A 19,736-nucleotide genomic window follows, 5' to 3' on the forward strand; every position below is an offset into this window, starting at 1 on the left:
GCTCTGTAAATACCTGTAAAGCAAGCACTGCAGAGCTTGAAAAACAATCCAACTCTTTAGTTTGTATGTGTCAGCTACAATTATTACAGTGACTTGTGGTATTCTGATAGGAACATAAGAATTTCTCTTCTGAGTCAGAATATCAGTGTATCTGGTTCAATAATCTAACACCAGTTATGGTAAATGATACTTAGAGACAAAAAATGACCCAGCATCCACTCTTCACTGCTAATTTCATTCTTCCTCCCTCCATATTCATTGCCATTATTCATATTTGCCTTATTAATCTTGGAAATCCAGGGATTCTGTTCTATCACTTTGAGTTTTCTTTCCTCCCTTTTTTTATTCTCAGTGTTCCTTTCTTCTGGTTCTGGGACACAGGAAGAGATTGTGATATGTTTTCCTTTATCTTTCCTTTCATCAGAAGCCTCATAACACTATTCATAGACCTGATATGTCTCTAAAGAGTATTTCTCAGCATTTTAAATAGCTTGCAAAGGAGAATACACTCTGCTGGTCTTCATTACTTATTCCTGTAAACCTTATTTCAAAAGAGACACAGAAGGCAGGAGCTACTTCCTTTCACTTCAAATTTCTATAAATTACAGAATTCCACCGCTACAAAATATTAAATCATTGACACAAATTATCATAATGCACTTTGGCTATATAAAACCAGAAATGTAGTTTACAGTGAGGGATAAAATGTTTGAGAGGTTTGAATTTCTTTAAGCTGATTGTGAGAAGTTCATTTCTATGGCAAATTAAGGAGTAAATGTCCATGTACACTGCGCTGTGTTACCTTGTTAAAGTAATCTGAAAGCTCTCATATCCAGCAATGTAAGATGCTAGTCTAGTCAGACTCTGTTTTCCAGATCCACCCACACCCACCAACAATGCATTTCCTTGTGGAGTGCGAATAATCCGTGATATTTTAATCAAATGGATGATTGCATCCTGTGTATTGAGAGAAAAGGGGATGAAGAGATGCAAAAATGATGTGTTGTATAATCAACTAGAAGCATGTCACCAAGCAACTGCTTCCCAACAGCTAGATGACTTCTCTGGAGCCTATGCCAAAGACTCAGTCCTGTACTCATCAAAATCAGCAGATTTCCCCTCCCTCCAGTGGGCAGCAGGGCTAGCCCAAGAGAAATGTCCTTGCATCAAGCTTGTATGAAGCAATGTCATATGCACAATTTGTCATCAGCAGAGCTGAGAGCATGCCCCTTAGGGGGCAGAAGGAAAAGCAGAGAGGACTCCTCCAGCCTTTTAGCTGACCTATTTACAAGCTCTCTAAATAGACTGACAAAAGTAAAATGCAAGTGCATTATAGGCATTCCTTATTCAACTGCTGTAGCTATCTTGGGGTGAGAATTCATCTGAAATGCCCTAAAATTTGATCAAACCACCCAATCTAAAGTTGAAGAAAGCTTTGTGCATCAAGACCTTTGACAAGAAGGGGACTTACGGGAAAGCAAGATGACTTTGTGTGCACTGTATAAACAATCTAGTTGTTCTGAGCTATCTCCGAAATAATGTGATAGGAACATACAAGATCTATGTATCACTAAGTGCGAAAGATCAGGCACTTTCTTGTATTAATACAATTACAAGCAGTAATACCTTGAAAAATACTAAATCCATCTTTGATCCTCTGACAGTTTCATTGTACTGTTGCATGAACATCCGTAATCTTTCAGCCAAGTAATCCAAAGATGGGATAGGCTCATAAATTTTAGGAGCCTTCAACTCTGCATCATCAGGTTCATCTCCAGCAGTCTCTGGGAGATCACGCAGGAAATCCACGAAGTATAATTCCATGGATTTATCTCCAAACAGATTTTGACCATGTTCCTCAGAAACAACCTACAACAATATATTAAGGATTGCTTTAGTAATGAAATATGTCACTGGCCTCTTTCTGTGGCAAATACTAAAATACTATTTGCTTACCTTCCTCATCATAGCTTCAAACCAGTCTTTATCGCTTTGGCTGATGAACCTGTCTGCAATAACACGTCTGCACTCATGTTGGAATAAGGCTACCAAAACACTGATGCTCTGGCAGACATCAGAAGTAACTGTAAGTATTCCTTGCCAAATACGACTGAGGTCTCGTAAATTGAAGATGTAATGAAATTTAGCTGGAGTTGGTAACATCTACAAAATAATATCATGAACTATATTCAAATAACTGCTCAATGAAAATATTTTCTACTTATTATTAAGTGAAACTGAATGTGGTTATTTTCACAAACTTCAGTCTTGCATTAAAGCAGAAATACATGCTTGGCATTTAAGAGGCAACTGTAAAATGAAGAAATTACAGTAGCAATGACCAGGTCTTTAATTTCACATGGAGAGGAGAGGAGAGGAGAGGAGAGGAGAGGAGAGGAGAGGAGAGGAGAGGAGAGGAGAGGAGAGGAGAGGATTTTGTAAAATAATAAATGTAAATATTGTAAAAAATATTTACAACCTACCGGAAGTTACATTTTCTCTAGGAAAAGAAGTTAATTAATAGTTATAAGCACCAGTTCTGTTGAATATATTGGTCAATAGTGACTAGTCAGTAGTTTCATTAGAAGTTCCTCTATTTCTCTGTGTAAACCAAGCATAGGTCTACAGTGAATTGTTTATGAAATTCTGAACAACCTGTTCTGGACAGGAATTTAACTAATCCCTATCTTTCCACCACTCTCCTCCACTTTTCTCAGAAGAAGTTTTACAAATTTGACACACATTTCTATGCTGTAGTTGTGTTCTTTTCAAATTTCATTCTATATCTATTTTTTTGTCACTTTCAAAGCAAAATTTGCCCACAACTTGCAGTCAAATGCTTTTAACAGTCTGTTTGAAATGGAAAAAGTAAATATTTATAAATTAGTAAATACCAGATTTTATTTGTTTTTAACTGATTCCCTCTCTGCCAAATTTGACTTCTTTCCTAAAATGCCAATCTTTAGTTTCTCACTATCTCAAACAGCTTTATAGAAGATTCCTATCTAATTTTTAATTTTTGGTTCCTTGTGCTCTCAACACTTTTTCAACTGGAAGATGTCTCAGTCTTCCTATCATCTATGGTTACTATATTATATGTATATAATGGGATGCTTATATCAGCTACAGAAGACACTGCATGTGATTAGGATTTTCATCAGTAACTTGGTGCTGAGAACAGCCAATTCAGAACAGAGGCATCAGCCAGCAGTTACACCCATTGGTCACAGCTTCACAGTATGAACTACAAATGCAGACAAAAGTACAAAAGGCCTGGGTCAGATGTTTCAAGGGCTTAAGAGATGTAACTTTACCTTTGCTTTTGTCATTTGCCAAACCTTTCTACTTGTAGATACTAATGCTGAAGCCAGTTTACATATTTCTGCAGGAAAATGTCGTTGTTCACAGAAATAGCCCTCAGCTATTGTTTGAAATATCTTATCAATAGAGGAAGTAGAAGGCAGTGTGCAGTTGAAGATGGTGAACTGGCGTTTCAGGCGCTGTGGGATGTCGTTCCGACCCCCCCCAGGGTGAATCATAGCAGCTACAAACTGGATGTCAACCACATTCGTGAATTCCCCTGGCTTCTCCAAACTGTAGAAACCTTTCTGTTCCATCAGCTGTCTTACAATCTCATTGGTGATCTAAATATAGCCAAGAAAAAAAAAAAAAAAAAAAAAAAAAAAAAAAAAAAAAAAAAAAGAGGAGGAGTTAAGTGTAAGTGTTTCAAGGTTGTCAACATGCAACATGGCAACTAAGCACTCAGATGCAATGCATTGGCTGCATGTAAGTTTCATTTACCAAGTACTTGTGGACATGAAATCAGACATTCAACTTGGTTTGCATGATTTCAGTTTAAGAAAAGACAGCACTTTCAATTTTCAATCCAGTCTATATCTGCAGATAGACACAGGCATTCAGATAGTGACAAAGAATGGTTAATTTAGCACAATGTGTAATCACATGTCCAGTTGCACAGAGGCACTGAGTACAGAGCTATACTAGAAGCAGGGAAATTGCTTTTTCTTAGAAGAATTTTTCTTTTTTAACTTAAGTCACATTTTCAGAGTATATGTCTGTAAGCATTCTTTCATCAATACCTTAAGACATCTTGCAAGTCTTTAATGTCAACTGTGATCACAGAATTGTTTAGGTTGGAAATGACCTTTCTATCACTGAGTCCAACCATTAAACTGGTACTGCCAAATCCACCACTAATCCATGTCCCAGGTGCCACTTCCACACCTCTCTTAAATACCTCCAGGGATGGTGACCCCATCACTTCCTAGGCAATCTGTTCCAGGGCTCAACGACCATTTTGGTGAAGAAATTTTCCCTAATGTCCCATCTAAACTGCCCCTGGTACAACTTGAAGCTATTTCCCCTTGTCCTGTCAACACTGACCTCATTACAACCTCCTTTCAGGCAGTTGTAGAGAGCAGTAAGATCTCCTCCGAGCTTTCTTTACTCAAGGCTCAACAACATTAATTTCTTCATAAGTCTTGCTCTTTAGACTCCCCACCAGCTTAGATTTCACACAATAGATATCACACAAAATAGCAATTTAAAGTCAAGAGCAGATCAAAGAAAAATCTCTGAATGTTTCTTGGATATGCATGCTTCCTTTCCCAGACTGGTTCTAAGGAATGCTAGTTTGGAAGTCCTACTAGCATTGTATGCAACCAAATCAAAAGGCTTAAATACAATTGCACCAAGTGGCTTGACACTGCCCTTGATCTTTTGAGACTGACGGCTTATTTATTAGTCATGTCAAAAACTGGCTTGGGGAAATGGTTTTTAGTAATATTTGTTCTAATCCATATCATGATACCTTTTTTCTAACCTGTCCCATTTTTTCAACCCACAGAGCAGTATTTCCATCAGCAACAATGGTAAGACCATCAACTCCCAAATGTTAATATTTTCCTTTTACCTGATCACCCCATTCATTAATCAGAGGCATGTTGATGTCATCAATAAAGACAGTCATTTTCTTCCCTGCTGGAGGACCATGTGTAGCACCCATTCTTTTGCCTATGTAACTTTCTATGCTCTTTTGGAACATATGTGGCAGAGTTGCAGAGGAAAAGTTTAGGCATTTGGTCAAGTGAACATCGGGATCATACTTGCTTGTGTAATTCTGCAAGATAAACCACTTTTAAAAGCACATCAATAACTCCAGGTGAATTAAGAAAAAAGGAGACACAGATTCTCAGCAGCCCTGCAAAAATCTCAGTCTTACTATTAGCTTCAAAGTCTCCAAACACAGTTTATTTAAGATAAATACACCATCTGCAACTTGAAATTCAAACAGTCTCAGTTAATGTTTTGCATAAAATTTTTAAGTATTAAAATTTATAAGCTCTTAATAGACTTGACTAAATATTACAACAAGTAGATATATGCCAGCTCGAGATGCAAGTAAAGTTTGCATTAGCAATTGTCAGGATTTTTCTAAATTTAAGCTGTTAGTGATGATCTATCACAGCAGACTGCAAGGAACGAGAGAAAAACCGAATCCATTTTCATGTGTACACTACAAAACCAAAACTCTTAAAACAAAAGCAGTGTAAAGGAATGGCAGTGTAAAATTAAACCCAGCTACAACACACTTACTGATAGCTATCTTCTCTTAATGAAGAAAGTAATCCTTGAATTTTATGAATATGTATAATTCCCACAGCTGCTGAGGATGCCCCAAAACAACAAAGTTCCACTTCTCATATTTAGTGAGGTTTTATAATAAAAAAATATAACCCTGGAGTCACACCAAGGGATAGGGATGTGTGTATATATATAAATATATATATATATATAGAGAGAGAGAGAGAGAGAGAGAGAGAGAGAGAGAGAGTATAGGAAATATTTTGTTTAGGAAAAGTCCTGGAACTTTGAAATAGCACTAAAAATTCCATATTTCCAACATAATTTCTTTTTAAAGATTTGATTCTTCTACAATGATGATAAAGCTGAATATCATTGAAATTCTTATCTATATAAGAGGGTTGACTGTAAATGTTCCCATTTTGATACCTCAAAAAAATAAATCTGTATCATTGCTGATGAAGTGCTCTAAGAACTGCAGTGAGACATACCTTCTGTGTGACAACAGAAAGGAAGATACATCTAGAGCCCCTCAAAATATTTTGATGAATGTTGTTGATTTTGTTGGTACAGTGATAGCAGTTTAAGAAAAGATGCCCTTCAGAAGTAGTTTTTTTCAGACCTCACATGTGCAATGCATATGCAGTCCTGTCTTTGGTGTGCACCCTTCACACCTGAGGAATTGGTGCATTTCAGTACTCAGACCTCTCCTCAGGAGTCTAGCAATATGTACAAAGCTCATGTGCCAGGTGCAGGTGCCCAGGTGCAGGCAGTGGGGCTGTGGGACAACCCCTGGAAAGAGGAGGATAGGGCTTTCCCATGCCAGACACAGCCCATTCCAGCCACCTCCAGCGGACCCACTGGAGACACTCAGCCTGTGTCAAGAAGGGCAAAATGCTGCCTGGCAGTTGAGAGAAAAGTGAAAAAACGTGAGAAAATCAGCCCTGCAGACACCAAAGTGAGAGCAGAAAGAAGGGCAGGAGGTGCTTCAGCACAGATTCCCCTGCAGCCTGTAATGCAGACCATGGTGAAGCAGGTTGTCCCCCTGCATTCCATGGAGATTCACAGTGAACCAGAGATCAACCTATAGCCCCTGGAGGACCTCGCACTGGAGCAGCTGGATGCCCAAAGGAGGATGTGTCCCCATGGGAAGTCCATGCTGGAGCTCCTGGTAGGACCTGCAGACCCATGGAAAGAGAAGCCCATGCTGTAGCAGGTTTGCTGGGCAGGACTTGTGACCCCATGAAGAACCCATGGTGCAATATTTCATGAAGAACTGTAGCCCTGGTTGAACTGTAAGAACTGTATCCCATGTGGGAGGAGGGAGCAACATGAGGAGGAAGGAGAGACAGATTGGAGTTGTTATGGACTGACCACAGCCCCCATTTCTCATTCCCCTGCACTGCTGACCAGGGAGGAAGTAGAGGAGTCAGGGATGAAGGACTAAAGGTGAGCCTGAAAAGAAAAGAGGGGTGAGAAGAGGGTGCTTTCAGTATTTGTTTTTCACCATCCAATTCTATTTCAATTTCATTTATTAATTATTTAAATATTTATTTATATATTTATTACTATTTAAATATTTTATTTATTTAGAAATAAATTTTAAAAGTGTTCCCCAAATCAAATGTTTTTCCCATGGTGGTAACTGGTGAGTTGAGGATCTCTCTAACTTTACCTTAACCCCTGTGCTGTTGAGGAAGGGGAGGCAATCAGCAGCTGAGTAAGAGTCTTGGAGCTAGCCAAGGCCAGTTAACTGCAACTACGAATTCTCAACCATTCAAAAACACATTGATGGCATTTCAGAATTTTTGCATGGTAACTGTAATATTGCACAGTACAGAAGTGAGAAGTATCTTTGAAAAAGAAAAGAGTATTGAACCGGATTATTTTTGTTAGTTAAACTGTCAGAGAATTTTCAACTGTCCTTTACCAGTTTAATATTACTTTTCAAAATTTTGTGCAATTCAAGAATTAACAGTACAGAGAATAAAGGTCTTAAATTAACATTCTATTTTAAGTTCTTTATTTTGATTCATACTGATGTTTAACTCAACACTGAAGATTATTCAGATTAATTCAAATTACTGCCTGAAATGTTCTATGTTAAGGTCCTTTCAATTTTTCATGAAATCAACTGTTTATATCTGGAAATTTCTACAAGGTGCAGTAAAACAAAATTCTACAGGAGATGAAAGCAGAAGGGGAAGAGTTGTGAAGGCAGCTAACACTCACTCTTAACCTTACATGAGATCAAATATCTGCTGGCATACAACTCTCTTGTGTAAGGAATATACTCTGCTCTATAGCATAGACTCAGAGTAAGCAACTCCCAAGAATCAGTTCCAATTATTTTTAGGCACAGGAATGGCAGCTGAAGGCTGGAGGTTGCCAGTATCTGGACAAAATCCAGTATGTGGAATATCAAGACCACCACCCAGACCCCGCCTCTTCACTCTGCTAAAATAGTTCTGCAGCTGGTGCCAGGAACAGAAGCTGACACTACACTGGCATTGCCTGTTGGCATTGACAGCTACGCTGAAAATATAGTATTAATGGCTGCTGGCGTGGGTACAGCTCACTCTCCCTCAGGGCTCAGAGAGCACACAGCCGGGGCATGCAAAATGGCTCCAGATTTTAAGAAAGCCAAAGGTCAATTTAGGCCGGTGTTTTTCAGCTATTTTCCATTTCAAGACCTCTGCAAATCCTCCAGTGGAGGTATGTACAGCCAATGTACAGCCAACCAGATGCCTGTACAGCAAATTCAGCTGTCCCAACAGTAGATCAGTTTTACCTAGCTACCTCTCATTGATCAAAGAATCCACACATTCCCCTGAAAAACACAGAAATCCAGCTGAAAAAAATTATGCTTCCATTTTTTTAAATAAGGGATGCCAAGTTTGGTATGACATCTGAGTTTGTTCAGCCTTTTGATTATTGACTTTTCTGTATTAAGTTATTAATTTTTTTGTCTCATATGATTAACCTGCAACAGTTTGTAATACAGAAAGCATGTATTGTTAATTTAATAGCAATCCTGTTATTTCCTTCTAGAGAAAGAATATGCCATTTTCGGTGAAGAAATTGAGAGAGCAGATAATAAACAGTAAATCTACTCTCTGAAAACCATCCTTACTAAAGAAAGAAGTTCTTTTTCTTCTGTTTGGCTTTTAAGAAAAGCTGTGCAACAAGGGTGTATGAAAGATCAGTTCACACATGGCACCATTGACAAAGCACAGGAAAATAAAAAATCCTCCAAAAATCAACATTTTCTTAGCAGAATCTTCCATTAGACTACTCAAAAGAAAAGAAAGCATATGAGAGAGGCTTTATCATCTGACCTTGTGGCCATAGGTAGCATAGTTTAACAGAAACCATCATACTAAAATGTAGAGACTTGGGGTTTTTTTTGCTTGTAATCCATGTGAGTACTGGAAAAATGCCTCAGTAGAAGTGCTAGTATGTACTCTGAAGAAAAATCAAACTATTCTTAACTTGAAGTTAACATTTGTGCCAATATCAATTATTGCAATGCTATTGTAGTAAGATATTACATATGTTTTTCTGTTCCACCTACCTTAATCATAACAGTTTTTGCTGTTCCCTGTTCCCCAATTAGTAAAACAGCTTTTCCTTGCCTCATGATAGTGTGCATTAGGAATTCTGTTCGGACACTGTCTATGTTTGGAACTAGAATGGAAGTATATTCTGGTACTGAATCTTTAGGATAAATATATTCAGGGACCTGCATAAGAAAGACATGCCAAAAGTTTGAGAACTCCTACCTGCCCACACAATCACTTTGCATCAGAACACAAAATCAAATGTACTTTATAAAATTTACATAAGCAAAACTTTTCTTCCTGAAAGCCAAGTATCCTTTTGTAATCAATCAGTATTTTGTCACGCTTTTCTAAAAGGGCGTTAGACTAACAGGATATTTTCATCGCTCCAGCACCTGATAAAAGCTTTTCCTTGCTGGAATCTCTTAAAGAGTAGGGTGATAGACAGCATACAGAGTTAGATCATTTCTATTTCCATTCCAAAGCTATTTCAAATGCATGTTTCTATTCTTTGCTGAAGATATACATGGGGGAAAGAAAAAATGCATTCAAAACCAGAAGCTCTTGAGGATTTGGTAGGGTTAATATTCCTAAACAAATTATGTAGTGTTGGAAATAAAATGTCTCTTAAACTAATTATGTAGTGTTGGAAATAAAATGTCTCAAATACATCTTGTGTACCTATTAAGAAAGCTTAGCATGTCGCAGCATACGAACCTTCTTTGACCAGTGCTCCCACTGGCCACAGGTATTGATACCAAATTCAAACATGGTTTCCTCTCCACTGACAGCTGGAAGCTCTTTCACTGCAGAGTGCTTCCGTAGGAACAGCTCCATTTTCAGCCTGTCATCTGGCTCCAGAAGGGCTCCAGCTGACCACATCACAGCAAAAACAAACAGGCGAGCAATATGTTCCTCACTGAGCTGCTTCTCATCTCGGCCAGACAGCAAACCCTGCAAAGTGTGCCACAATATAGAACTACTGCCCTCCTAGAACAAATCACAGAATCAGGGAGAGAAAAACAGATGCCATATCTACCTGTAGGAGGTCAATAGCTTGCTTGATGTACATACATTCTAAAATCGACATTTTTGGTGTCACAGCAGAGAAAACAAAATCCATCACATCCTGAGAAGAAAAAAACATTATTTAAAGATTCGCTTTAATTACAGTTTCGAGGGTATGATTTATTCTTATATGAGATCAATTCCTTATTTTCAAATATATTCTAAACTTTATTTCCAAACAACAATTTTCCCCATTTCTGGGCTTATAAATATTCAGACTTTGACCATGAATTTTTTCTAACAATAGCATATTAGAAAAATAACTTTGATGTACCAGAGTCAGCAGAGCAACTCATATGAGCTCCACAGAGTAATTTCCTGAAGAGCAATTTGAAGAATGCTTTTCAGTTACTTCAGGGATCTGCCTGCCATTTGTGCTCTCCACTGGAGATTTTAATCTACCACTGATATTTTTTGTAGTAGGAAGATAAAAGCTCTGATGATACATATATATATAATGCACAAGTTTACCACTATAAATTTCTATCTGTCTAATCTGTCTGGTCTGTTCTGACTGCATCATATTGTATCAGTCCCTCTTGAAACCAATACTCTCATTTTCCTGCACAATCCTGGCAAGATGCAGAAAGAATTTTTGAATTGATTTAAATGGAAGTTGGCCTTTACTCAGGTTTCTTCATAGTGATGGCTACTCTGTCTGTAGTAGTTGTCAAATGTTTTGCAACATCTTGAGCAAAGTTTCAAATTGATGTAAAGTCCTCTCTTTTGCAGTGCAAAATTTTAGAATATCAATTGCCATCCAATAGTACAGACTGATGTAAATTATAACCTTTTCCACCTTTCAACACCATTCCACCTTTTCCACCATTCAACAATCTGTAATATAATGCTCTCCCTATGGCTTCTATTTGCCACCTTAATCTTTGGAAATCATCACTGGCCACTCATTCTGGGAAGTGACAGGGATACTATGGGAGATAGTAATTTGGAAGGAATTCCAATTACAGACGTCATGTACTGTCAGAGAGAAAGCTAAGACATTGAAAACATTCAATCACCCAAAGACATAAACAATTTACTTAGATACTTTTAAAAAATCACTGAGCTGTTTACCCATATGCTCACCAGTTTTGTTTCACTTTTCAGTTTATTTTTTTCCACTAAAGTTCTCCAAGTGCCCTATGCTGATATGTAATATCACAGAGAGTGAATCAATATTTTTTACACATCCATCTGAGTTCCATCCAACTAGAACATCAGGTAACACACACATAACAAAATATATATATTGAGATCAAAAGCTCAGGCACCTTAATCTAGAGTAGGGCTCATGGGTAATTGGTCTAAGAAGACAATCTGAGTGCAGGCATAGACAGAATCATGGAATAGGTAGGGTTGCAAGGGACCTTAGAGGTCATCTACTTCCTTCACTCCACCATGGGCAGGGATGCCACCCACTCTCTCAGGTTGCTTTTTTTGCTAATTCTTGCTGACTAGCAAAAGTGCTTCCACTTCAGTGTGCTGCCTTTTTGTGGCTTTCACTCAAAAATGCCTGGTTCATCCCCAATGGTATGCAGGAGCTCAGGTGAGTAACTGAAGGTGTTATGGGTACCACAGGGGAGGGCCCACCAGCACTGTGGGAAATTCAAATCTAAAACTTTTAGAATTTGGAGCTAAATCTCACTGAGACTCAGCTTCTTCATCTGTAAAATAGACTAGATGTCTCATAGGGCACTGTAAATTGTTTAATAATTGATTTGAAACACACAGAATAAAGATATTTAATGCGTCAAAGTATTCTGTACTATCAAGAGCCCAATTTTTACCAGAACTAGTTTTATGGTACTTATGAATCCAGTGGGGTTTCTGTAGTTTATGAAGGGTTTTTTAATGTTTTCTTTTTCTCTGAGTTTCTAGGAAAAAAAAATCAGTTCCACATATGATAGCATTTTATGACTACTACTATTTTTAAAACAATATATGGATGAAAAAAGGACACAGGATTAACACAGAAATTTGCATTAATTACTTGGACAGGGGGACTGGAAAAATAAGTTGGGTCATGACAAATACACATAGATTTTTAAGAATTTGGATCAGGAATTTGCTATCCCTTACAAGGAGGCTGAAAAATGAAGTTAGATGCTAAAAACTCATATGAAAGAAAGATCCTTTTGCACAGAGCAAAATCACTATAGAACTCACTAGACTACAGAATGCTCTTCAGGACAGGAAGTTGGTAACATATTCAAAGGGTTTAGACAAGCAAAAGAACAACTCAGTAATAGAAAGTTATTAATACTTGTAATATTAATTTTAACATCAGCATATAAATATTAAAGGTAAGAAACTCTCTGGATTATATATTCAGTTCTATGCTCCAGGCACAGTAGCAGCCTTTACACAAATTGGATTAGTGTGATATTTAATGTGGAGAAAGAAAATGAGTCACATCTGAAAATTAAGTTGATACTACATTTTTTAATTTCATTTAAACAATACATGGACATGCTGAAACTTATGTTATTCACATAATATCCATCACTGGTTTGAGCTTCACACTTTGCAGACAATCTCAATAACACAACTCAGGTAACTATTTTAATTATTTCAGGTCTTTGAAACTGTCTCAGATAATTACTTCCATCAGCTATGCAATTCTAGTAAGTTGCTTACAGGTAGCAGCATCATTCACAGACCAGGAACTGACAGAGGAGCTTCTAAATTTAGGAGAGATTTTTTATAGGGATGGGAGTTTATTTGAAATTACTGTGAAGCAGGAAATATTGCTGAGCAGAAAGAATTGGGAAAAGGAGGGGAAAAGTTCAACCCCTCAATCACTGTTCTAGAAAAAATTCTGTGGAAATAGAAAGGACTCTAAGATCATTTTAAACTGAAATAAGGTTGGGTTTGAGGGATTGGTTTGGGGGTTTTTTTGGACTTTTTGTCTTTTGTATTTTGGTTTTGATTTTTTTTTTTCAAATGTGTAAAAAAATATTGGGTCACTGTGCTATTTATAATATACGTGAAAAGAATGAATACATTCTTTCCACTGATTCACAACCATTATTCTCTGTTTCTTCCTCCTCCATTACTGATACCTGCTTCACCTTTGTTAACAATTATTTTATCCAATATGAAGACTTTCAGTGACAAATACTAGTTTGATCAGTATAAATAATGAAAATGTTTTGTAAGCAAATTGGAATTACTATAGCTTTTGTCTTACATCTATTTTAGTTGAATTTAGATTAAATACAGGAAGTCTCTATACATCTACTTAAGACTGAGTCTCCTTGGTTACTGTATTTCCATCTATACTCTAATTTTCATGTTCTTTGAAACATCAGATCTTTGTAAGATGTTTATATCCATGTTTTCCTTAATACTAGCGTTAAATTCACCAAAGTCTATATCTGGGGTTTGACTATCACTGTTGATGAACCTTATTTCAAAAATTTTCTTTTTAAATTTTATTCTTTTTTTAATGTGGCAGAAAATAATAACTATAAAAAGAGCCATGTGAACACAAAAGTAGTGTTCCTCTCATCTGTAAAATCACTTTTATTGCCTCTATTATTTGAGAAGCAAAGACAGCACATTAAAAGTGAAAGAAAACTGCCAGCATGACAGCTTTCATTTACATTTTGATAGTTCTAAATGCAGCCTTCAGCACTGAACTAACTTCATATTTCACTGCATTTTCATTTCTTAAGCTAATAAAATACATATTTTTCTGGACTTTATTGGTATTGCTTCAGGCTTGGGCATTTTAAGTGTTGTTGTTATGTTTTCAGAGCAACTTGTAGCATAAAATAGAAATAGAATTGTAGCAAAGAAGCAGTAAATTGACCCATATATACATTACTTTGGAAGCATATTTTAAAACTCATTATCAGAGTTGTTTCTCTTGCTGCTGCAGTAAATACTTTGTCATATCATTATATTTTGGAGGTAGAACAAAATTAATAGCTTGTTAAACATTAGTTTTAAAGTAAATGTTCACTGAAATGAAAAGTAGAACGTTAGGAGACATTTGTTAAAATTCAGGGCAGTCTAAACTTATATCAATCATAGCTTTTATCATGATCTATAAAAAGCTTTCTAAAATGTCACTCAAAGTTCATTATAAACTGCATTTTTAAAATGCAAGAGCAATGAAAAATATTACAGGAGAAACCCCTGTGAAATCCAACATCAATTACATAAGCAAACAGGCAGGAGCAAGCTGATGGAAAACCAAGATAAGTTGGAAGTTGCATTTATTTCACAGATAATGAGGAAATCAGGAGATAACAACACTGAAAGGTTGCAAAGACATAAATATTTCTTTTAAAACATTCAAAAGCAAAAGTAAATATTTCAATGTGATTGAAGAAGTGTACTACTGAGATCATGCTTTTACACCCACTATAGAATGCAACCATCTATAATATTGCTGGAACCTTTCTAATGATTCAGTAAGGTAAGGTCAAACAGAGAGGGAAAAACATTCAAGATTCTTGCTTTAGATCTGCTGATTGAACTCAATTTAGCCAGATAATGTATCAAAGAGATGCAGTTTCAAAACTTTCCATTGAAACAGAAACATGGATAATAAAATCAGAAGAGACAACTATAGTCAGAACTTCAGAACTGTGGTCAGAGCTTCAGAGCGGCAGAGAGCATAGAACTAACCTGGATTAATTTGAATTACATAAAGTCTTTTTGAAAATAACTAATGGGTCAAATGCATTCCTGTTGCACCAGAGTAAATCTAGCTCAATTTCTGTCTGAATTTAGTTCTTTATATCTAAAGCAAGGTAAGAACTTTATCCACTTCTTTTGTATATCCTAACAATAATTAAAATTGCAGTATTAAAATTACATGCAAAAAGAATGTCTGTTTTGCCAACATGCAATATAAAATAAACATTAGTTTAACAATTTATTACCAACTATTGTATGCAGACAAAACAAAACATTCAGATTATTCAGCTGTTAGAGCTTCAGTAATTTATTAATTATAATTTTCTCTCATTTTTTAATCCTCCATCTCTAGTTTATTACACAAACAAGGAAATGTAAATAATTGAAAGAACACTTAGGAAGAAGCAATGTTTCATAAAAAAAAAATAAAAGATGCAATATTTTTTTCTGAAGTAGTTAATTAAGTACCTGAAATACAGCATCAAAGCAATTCCATAGGACATTGGAGTATGTAACTGGTAGTGTCCGCAGCCAAGCCCTTAAAATGGGCTTCCAGTCTAACACTGAAGAACTCATGAAGACCATCCCATTACGAGAAACTGTTGCTGGGGAAGCATTGTCAATGTTGTGAGGTTCAAAAATAATTTTGCAATTGGGGGACATTGGAATGCGATCTCCATTGGCCAAAGTAAGGGTCTTATTATCATCCAGAACAGAGTTCAGATTTTCAATCCATATTGCATCAACAGGTCCATCCAAAACTATCCAGATATGTTCACCCTAAAAAAACAAGGAGAGACACACACATTCAACTTTACCTACATTGACCAAAAATACACATTCATGTAATATCAGAAAATGTACTCTTAGATATAAATAATGTCATAATTTGGTGCTCAGCAAAAAAGCAATTTAAAAATGCAATTTTTGTAATTTGCTAGGCGATTTTAATTCTTCCTTTCTTATTTTGTGTCATACTAAAAAGGATACTAAGAAACAGCAACAAAAATTAACTTGTTCTATACTCAGCAGAAAGTTGTATCTTTCTTCTACAAAAGTACATCAACCAACCCAGCATCCATCAAGACAGATGAAAATATTTCCCATTAAATACAGTCATAGACACAGGCACAAAGTCAGTCCATGTAGGATGCTACCCAAGTATTTAATGTAAGGTATCCCATTTTCCAAGTCTGAACTAGGTGGCTGTTCAGTAGATATAATTATGATTCTGTGAAACATGTTCTGCAGGTTTGATAAGAGAATTGGGAAATGCCTACATCAGTTTCTTACCAAAGCCTTACATTCTAATATAACTAGTGAAATAAAGTGGCAATGACTTAAAACCAGACAGGAGAAAACTTTTGAATGACTTTTCTGTCCTCACATCTAAACATGAACACACCTTGGTTTTGTGTTTGGACAGCTATAGAAGGAAGGAAACCACTCAAAATATTTCCTAAATAAATTCTGGAAGAATTCTGCATTCTTCCTCAAATGCTTGGGAAGCCTAGTGCTATCTGGGATATATATATAATTCTCTCTTTTGTACACTGAGCTCATCAGACACAAAGCAAAATTAACACTGCATATTCCCATTTGATTTTATAATGGAAGACCTTTCAGAAAAATGACAGGTAATGACACCTCACGGAAACAGTATTAAATGTCTATCATGATACAATATCCATTACCTTCTTTGCTTTTAAAGTTTTTCTCCATAATGTAGAGAAAATACCATCTGTCCAGTCATTTGTAGCAACATCAAGGGTACCGAACATCTGGGAAGCTGTGATTGCCTTTGGGTTCATTCTCATCTCTTTATGAGGAGCACCACAATCTGTCATTGCTTTCATCAAAATACTAATGCATTTTGTCTTTCCTGCACCAGTTGGACCTAGAGTCATCATACCTTAAAACAATATAAACACGGTTGAAAATGAAATGTCAATGTGTTGCACTACCATTTAATGGTTCATTGCATCAACGATCCTTGTTTTATTTTTATCAAAAGCCAATAAAAAGGATGTTTCTCACTCCACTTAATGTTTATTGAAACAGAATTTGAAACTATTATTTAAAGGCCTCTATAAATGTCTCTCTATTATGATAGGCAAGTCTATGTAGGTCTGTATCCTCCCTCAGGCAATTCTTTTCCTTTTTCTAATGAGACAACACAACTGCCTTTTGATGTTCTCATGCAATGACACCGACATGAAAGGTGGCAAACAAACCCAGAAATTTCTAAATGTATCTAATGAGAATGAGCATCTTCCAATATTATACAAAATCGAGTGCATCTTTCTGATGCAAAAGGAACAAAAATATGTACCTGCATCCACCCATGCTGGAATTTTAATAGATCTTTCATAAAACTGGTAAAGAGCAACCACACCTATTCACCAGTGTATACATGCTACCTAAGAAAAATAAATCATGTCTTCAAGAATAAGTTGAGGCTACTGTTGATCTTCTTTAGTCATGTTCTCTAAATCACCTATTCAAGAGGCCAAGAATCTGTCCAAAATCAGACGGGACGTTCAAATTGAAATTCAAATTGAAATTCAAAGTCATTTAAGGGACCTAGATAACTCCTATTAATCCTAAAGGCAACTGGACATCATAATCCTTAGCCGGCTTTGAAAACTTCTTCAACAAAAGTATGGAACAATCACAAACCCGAATAATAAACCTAATCCAGGGCCATGCAGATTGTGTGGTGTTTCCTCTAAAACTAAAGGGAGCTGGATGTTCCCCGAAACAATCTGAGGACTCAGAAAATCACTTACTCATGCCATATATTACATATGGGGAAACCTAATACAAACTCTTCCATGTTAACCAAACAGCTTTTCTGCTGGCTTTGGTAATAGTTCAACTAATATTGTTATGTCAAACAGATTTCAGGATCCATGCACTGAATCTGTGCATGTGTGTTGTGAGAGTGTGTTTATAAAAGCACCTCATGTGCACATACGGCCATATTTCTCCTCATTATTTGAAATCCATGGTGAGCTTTCCATAAATTCAAGTTCATGAGTAGGACAAGTGGAAGTCAAGAAAACACAGTATTTTTCCCTCAGTGAAGTAACTTTTGTCATAGAAAGTCAAAAAGCTTTTGGCCTGAGTGTCCAACTGTTCGGGCAACTGGAGCTGCATGATCTCCTGGGAATAGTAGGGATTTATGGGGAGAAGAGACATCTCAGCAGAATATCATGGTGGATCCTGAAGATTTTTGAGTGTCTCACAGATCAAACAGCTTCTTTTAAAAAGAGACACATTTAATCATTAACTGAAAACATTAAAACTTCCATGGTTCCTATATAGAAATAGCTGTTATGGAACTCTGCATCCAGAAATCTGGGTGTAAATTAGTAAATCTGCACAGCAGTAACCAGTTCTTCAGTCTAACCAATAATCTGAATTAAAAGTTTGAGGCGTTGAAGACTCAGACAGTGGTATGTGAATGAGTATTTCCTTTCATTTATTTCATTAGTTTAAGCTGACTATTATTTTATTATGATGAGAAAAGGGAGAATAACAAGGATAATATATTTCTAAATATTTGCTGCTTTAGTTACATTTCCTTTACATTCTCCCTTTATTATACTCAAAAAATCATTAGTCACAGGATAGGGTATGGGGAATATTTCAAAATAGGGCTATTTCATTTTCACTGAGCTGTGAATTGTAAACCTGGATTTAGTAGTGTCTTTGATAGTCTTCCTATGACAGGATAAACTTTACTCAAAGGCTTTTTCTGCATTGTAAAAATGCATTTTCACAGAATCAAAGAACAGTTGAAGTTGGAAGGGAACTCTGGAGTCCATCTTGTCTAACTATCCTGATCCAGCAGGAGGAAAGCTTATTTCTCCTCAGTATAAATGGCAAGAATCTGTTACAAAGGAAATACTTGGAATTATATTGTGTGCATGTAGAATCTATCAAAATAAAGGTTTGGGAAATTATTTGTGATCCTCTCAATATTATAATCTCACAGTAACATTATACTCCAGCTTCATGACTGAACTCTGTCTGAGGGCAACAATTGTTTTCAGAACACTGAACAAAATTGCTGTTTCTGTATTTGAATGTATATATTTTAACTTGTTCTATAGAAATTTCAATCACCAAAGGCCACACTCATACTCCCCATAAAAAGGCAACACAACCAAGGATTGTTAAAAAAAGATCATAACAGATTCTTAAGGAAAATACCCACATAGTCTTTAAAAATGACATCTGTTCAATTTTAAAAATATTTTTCATTAAATGAATCTGCATTCTAGTGGCAGATAATACAATTTAGTCTCAAATACAATGCATCCCAAAGCTTCATCTAGCATGCTAACCATGTCGGACTCGTTGAGTTTCATACAGCTGAATAAGTTTAAGTATCCATGGTGGATGATTAATAAGCCCTGCTTCCTCTGTCTGTTTTTGGATGGCTGATTGTAGTTCAGGATACCCAGATTTATCCAGAGTAATCCCAGGGAACAGGTCATTAATGAGACTCATAAATAAAGGTTCATCTTCATCCACCTGTCAAGGATAAAGTAGGGGGAAACACATTATTTATTTATCAAAATTATTATTATAGTTGTAAACAATCTTCAAGATAAGCCATTTAAGAGATGGCAGTGAAAATTTTATCTCTTCCAAAGCAAATATTATAATTATCCATCAGTTTTATGAAGTGAGTTTCATACAATGAAATCACAAGTAGCAATTTCTAAATTAAATACTTCAGGCTGATAAAAATGTCAACAACTTAATACAGCTTTCTTCTGTGTATACACACATGTATTTCTTCCTTTGTTACGTAAGTCAGCAAGATTTATTCCAATCATATTT

General features: G+C 36.2%; 1 protein-coding gene across 1 annotated transcript in view; it reads right to left on the reverse strand.

Moving 5' to 3' along the window:
- The window catches only part of LOC310906945 (dynein axonemal heavy chain 5-like), a gene marked incomplete at both ends in the record, with an annotated part of 154,876 nt that overhangs the window by 73,184 nt on the left and 61,956 nt on the right, over positions 1 to 19,736 (reverse strand). The window contains 11 exons of the mRNA XM_083856673.1: positions 803 to 957; positions 1,627 to 1,869; positions 1,957 to 2,163; positions 3,315 to 3,644; positions 4,934 to 5,140; positions 9,179 to 9,346; positions 9,882 to 10,118; positions 10,204 to 10,293; positions 15,351 to 15,662; positions 16,577 to 16,794; positions 19,235 to 19,424. Of these exons, the coding sequence (XP_083712799.1) occupies positions 803 to 957; positions 1,627 to 1,869; positions 1,957 to 2,163; positions 3,315 to 3,644; positions 4,934 to 5,140; positions 9,179 to 9,346; positions 9,882 to 10,118; positions 10,204 to 10,293; positions 15,351 to 15,662; positions 16,577 to 16,794; positions 19,235 to 19,424 (2,357 nt within the window). The remainder of the gene's footprint in view (positions 1 to 802; positions 958 to 1,626; positions 1,870 to 1,956; positions 2,164 to 3,314; positions 3,645 to 4,933; positions 5,141 to 9,178; positions 9,347 to 9,881; positions 10,119 to 10,203; positions 10,294 to 15,350; positions 15,663 to 16,576; positions 16,795 to 19,234; positions 19,425 to 19,736) is intronic.

Source organism: Zosterops lateralis (genome assembly GCF_965231275.1).
Source record: "Zosterops lateralis genome assembly, chromosome: 1".
NCBI lineage: Eukaryota > Metazoa > Chordata > Aves > Passeriformes > Zosteropidae > Zosterops > Zosterops lateralis.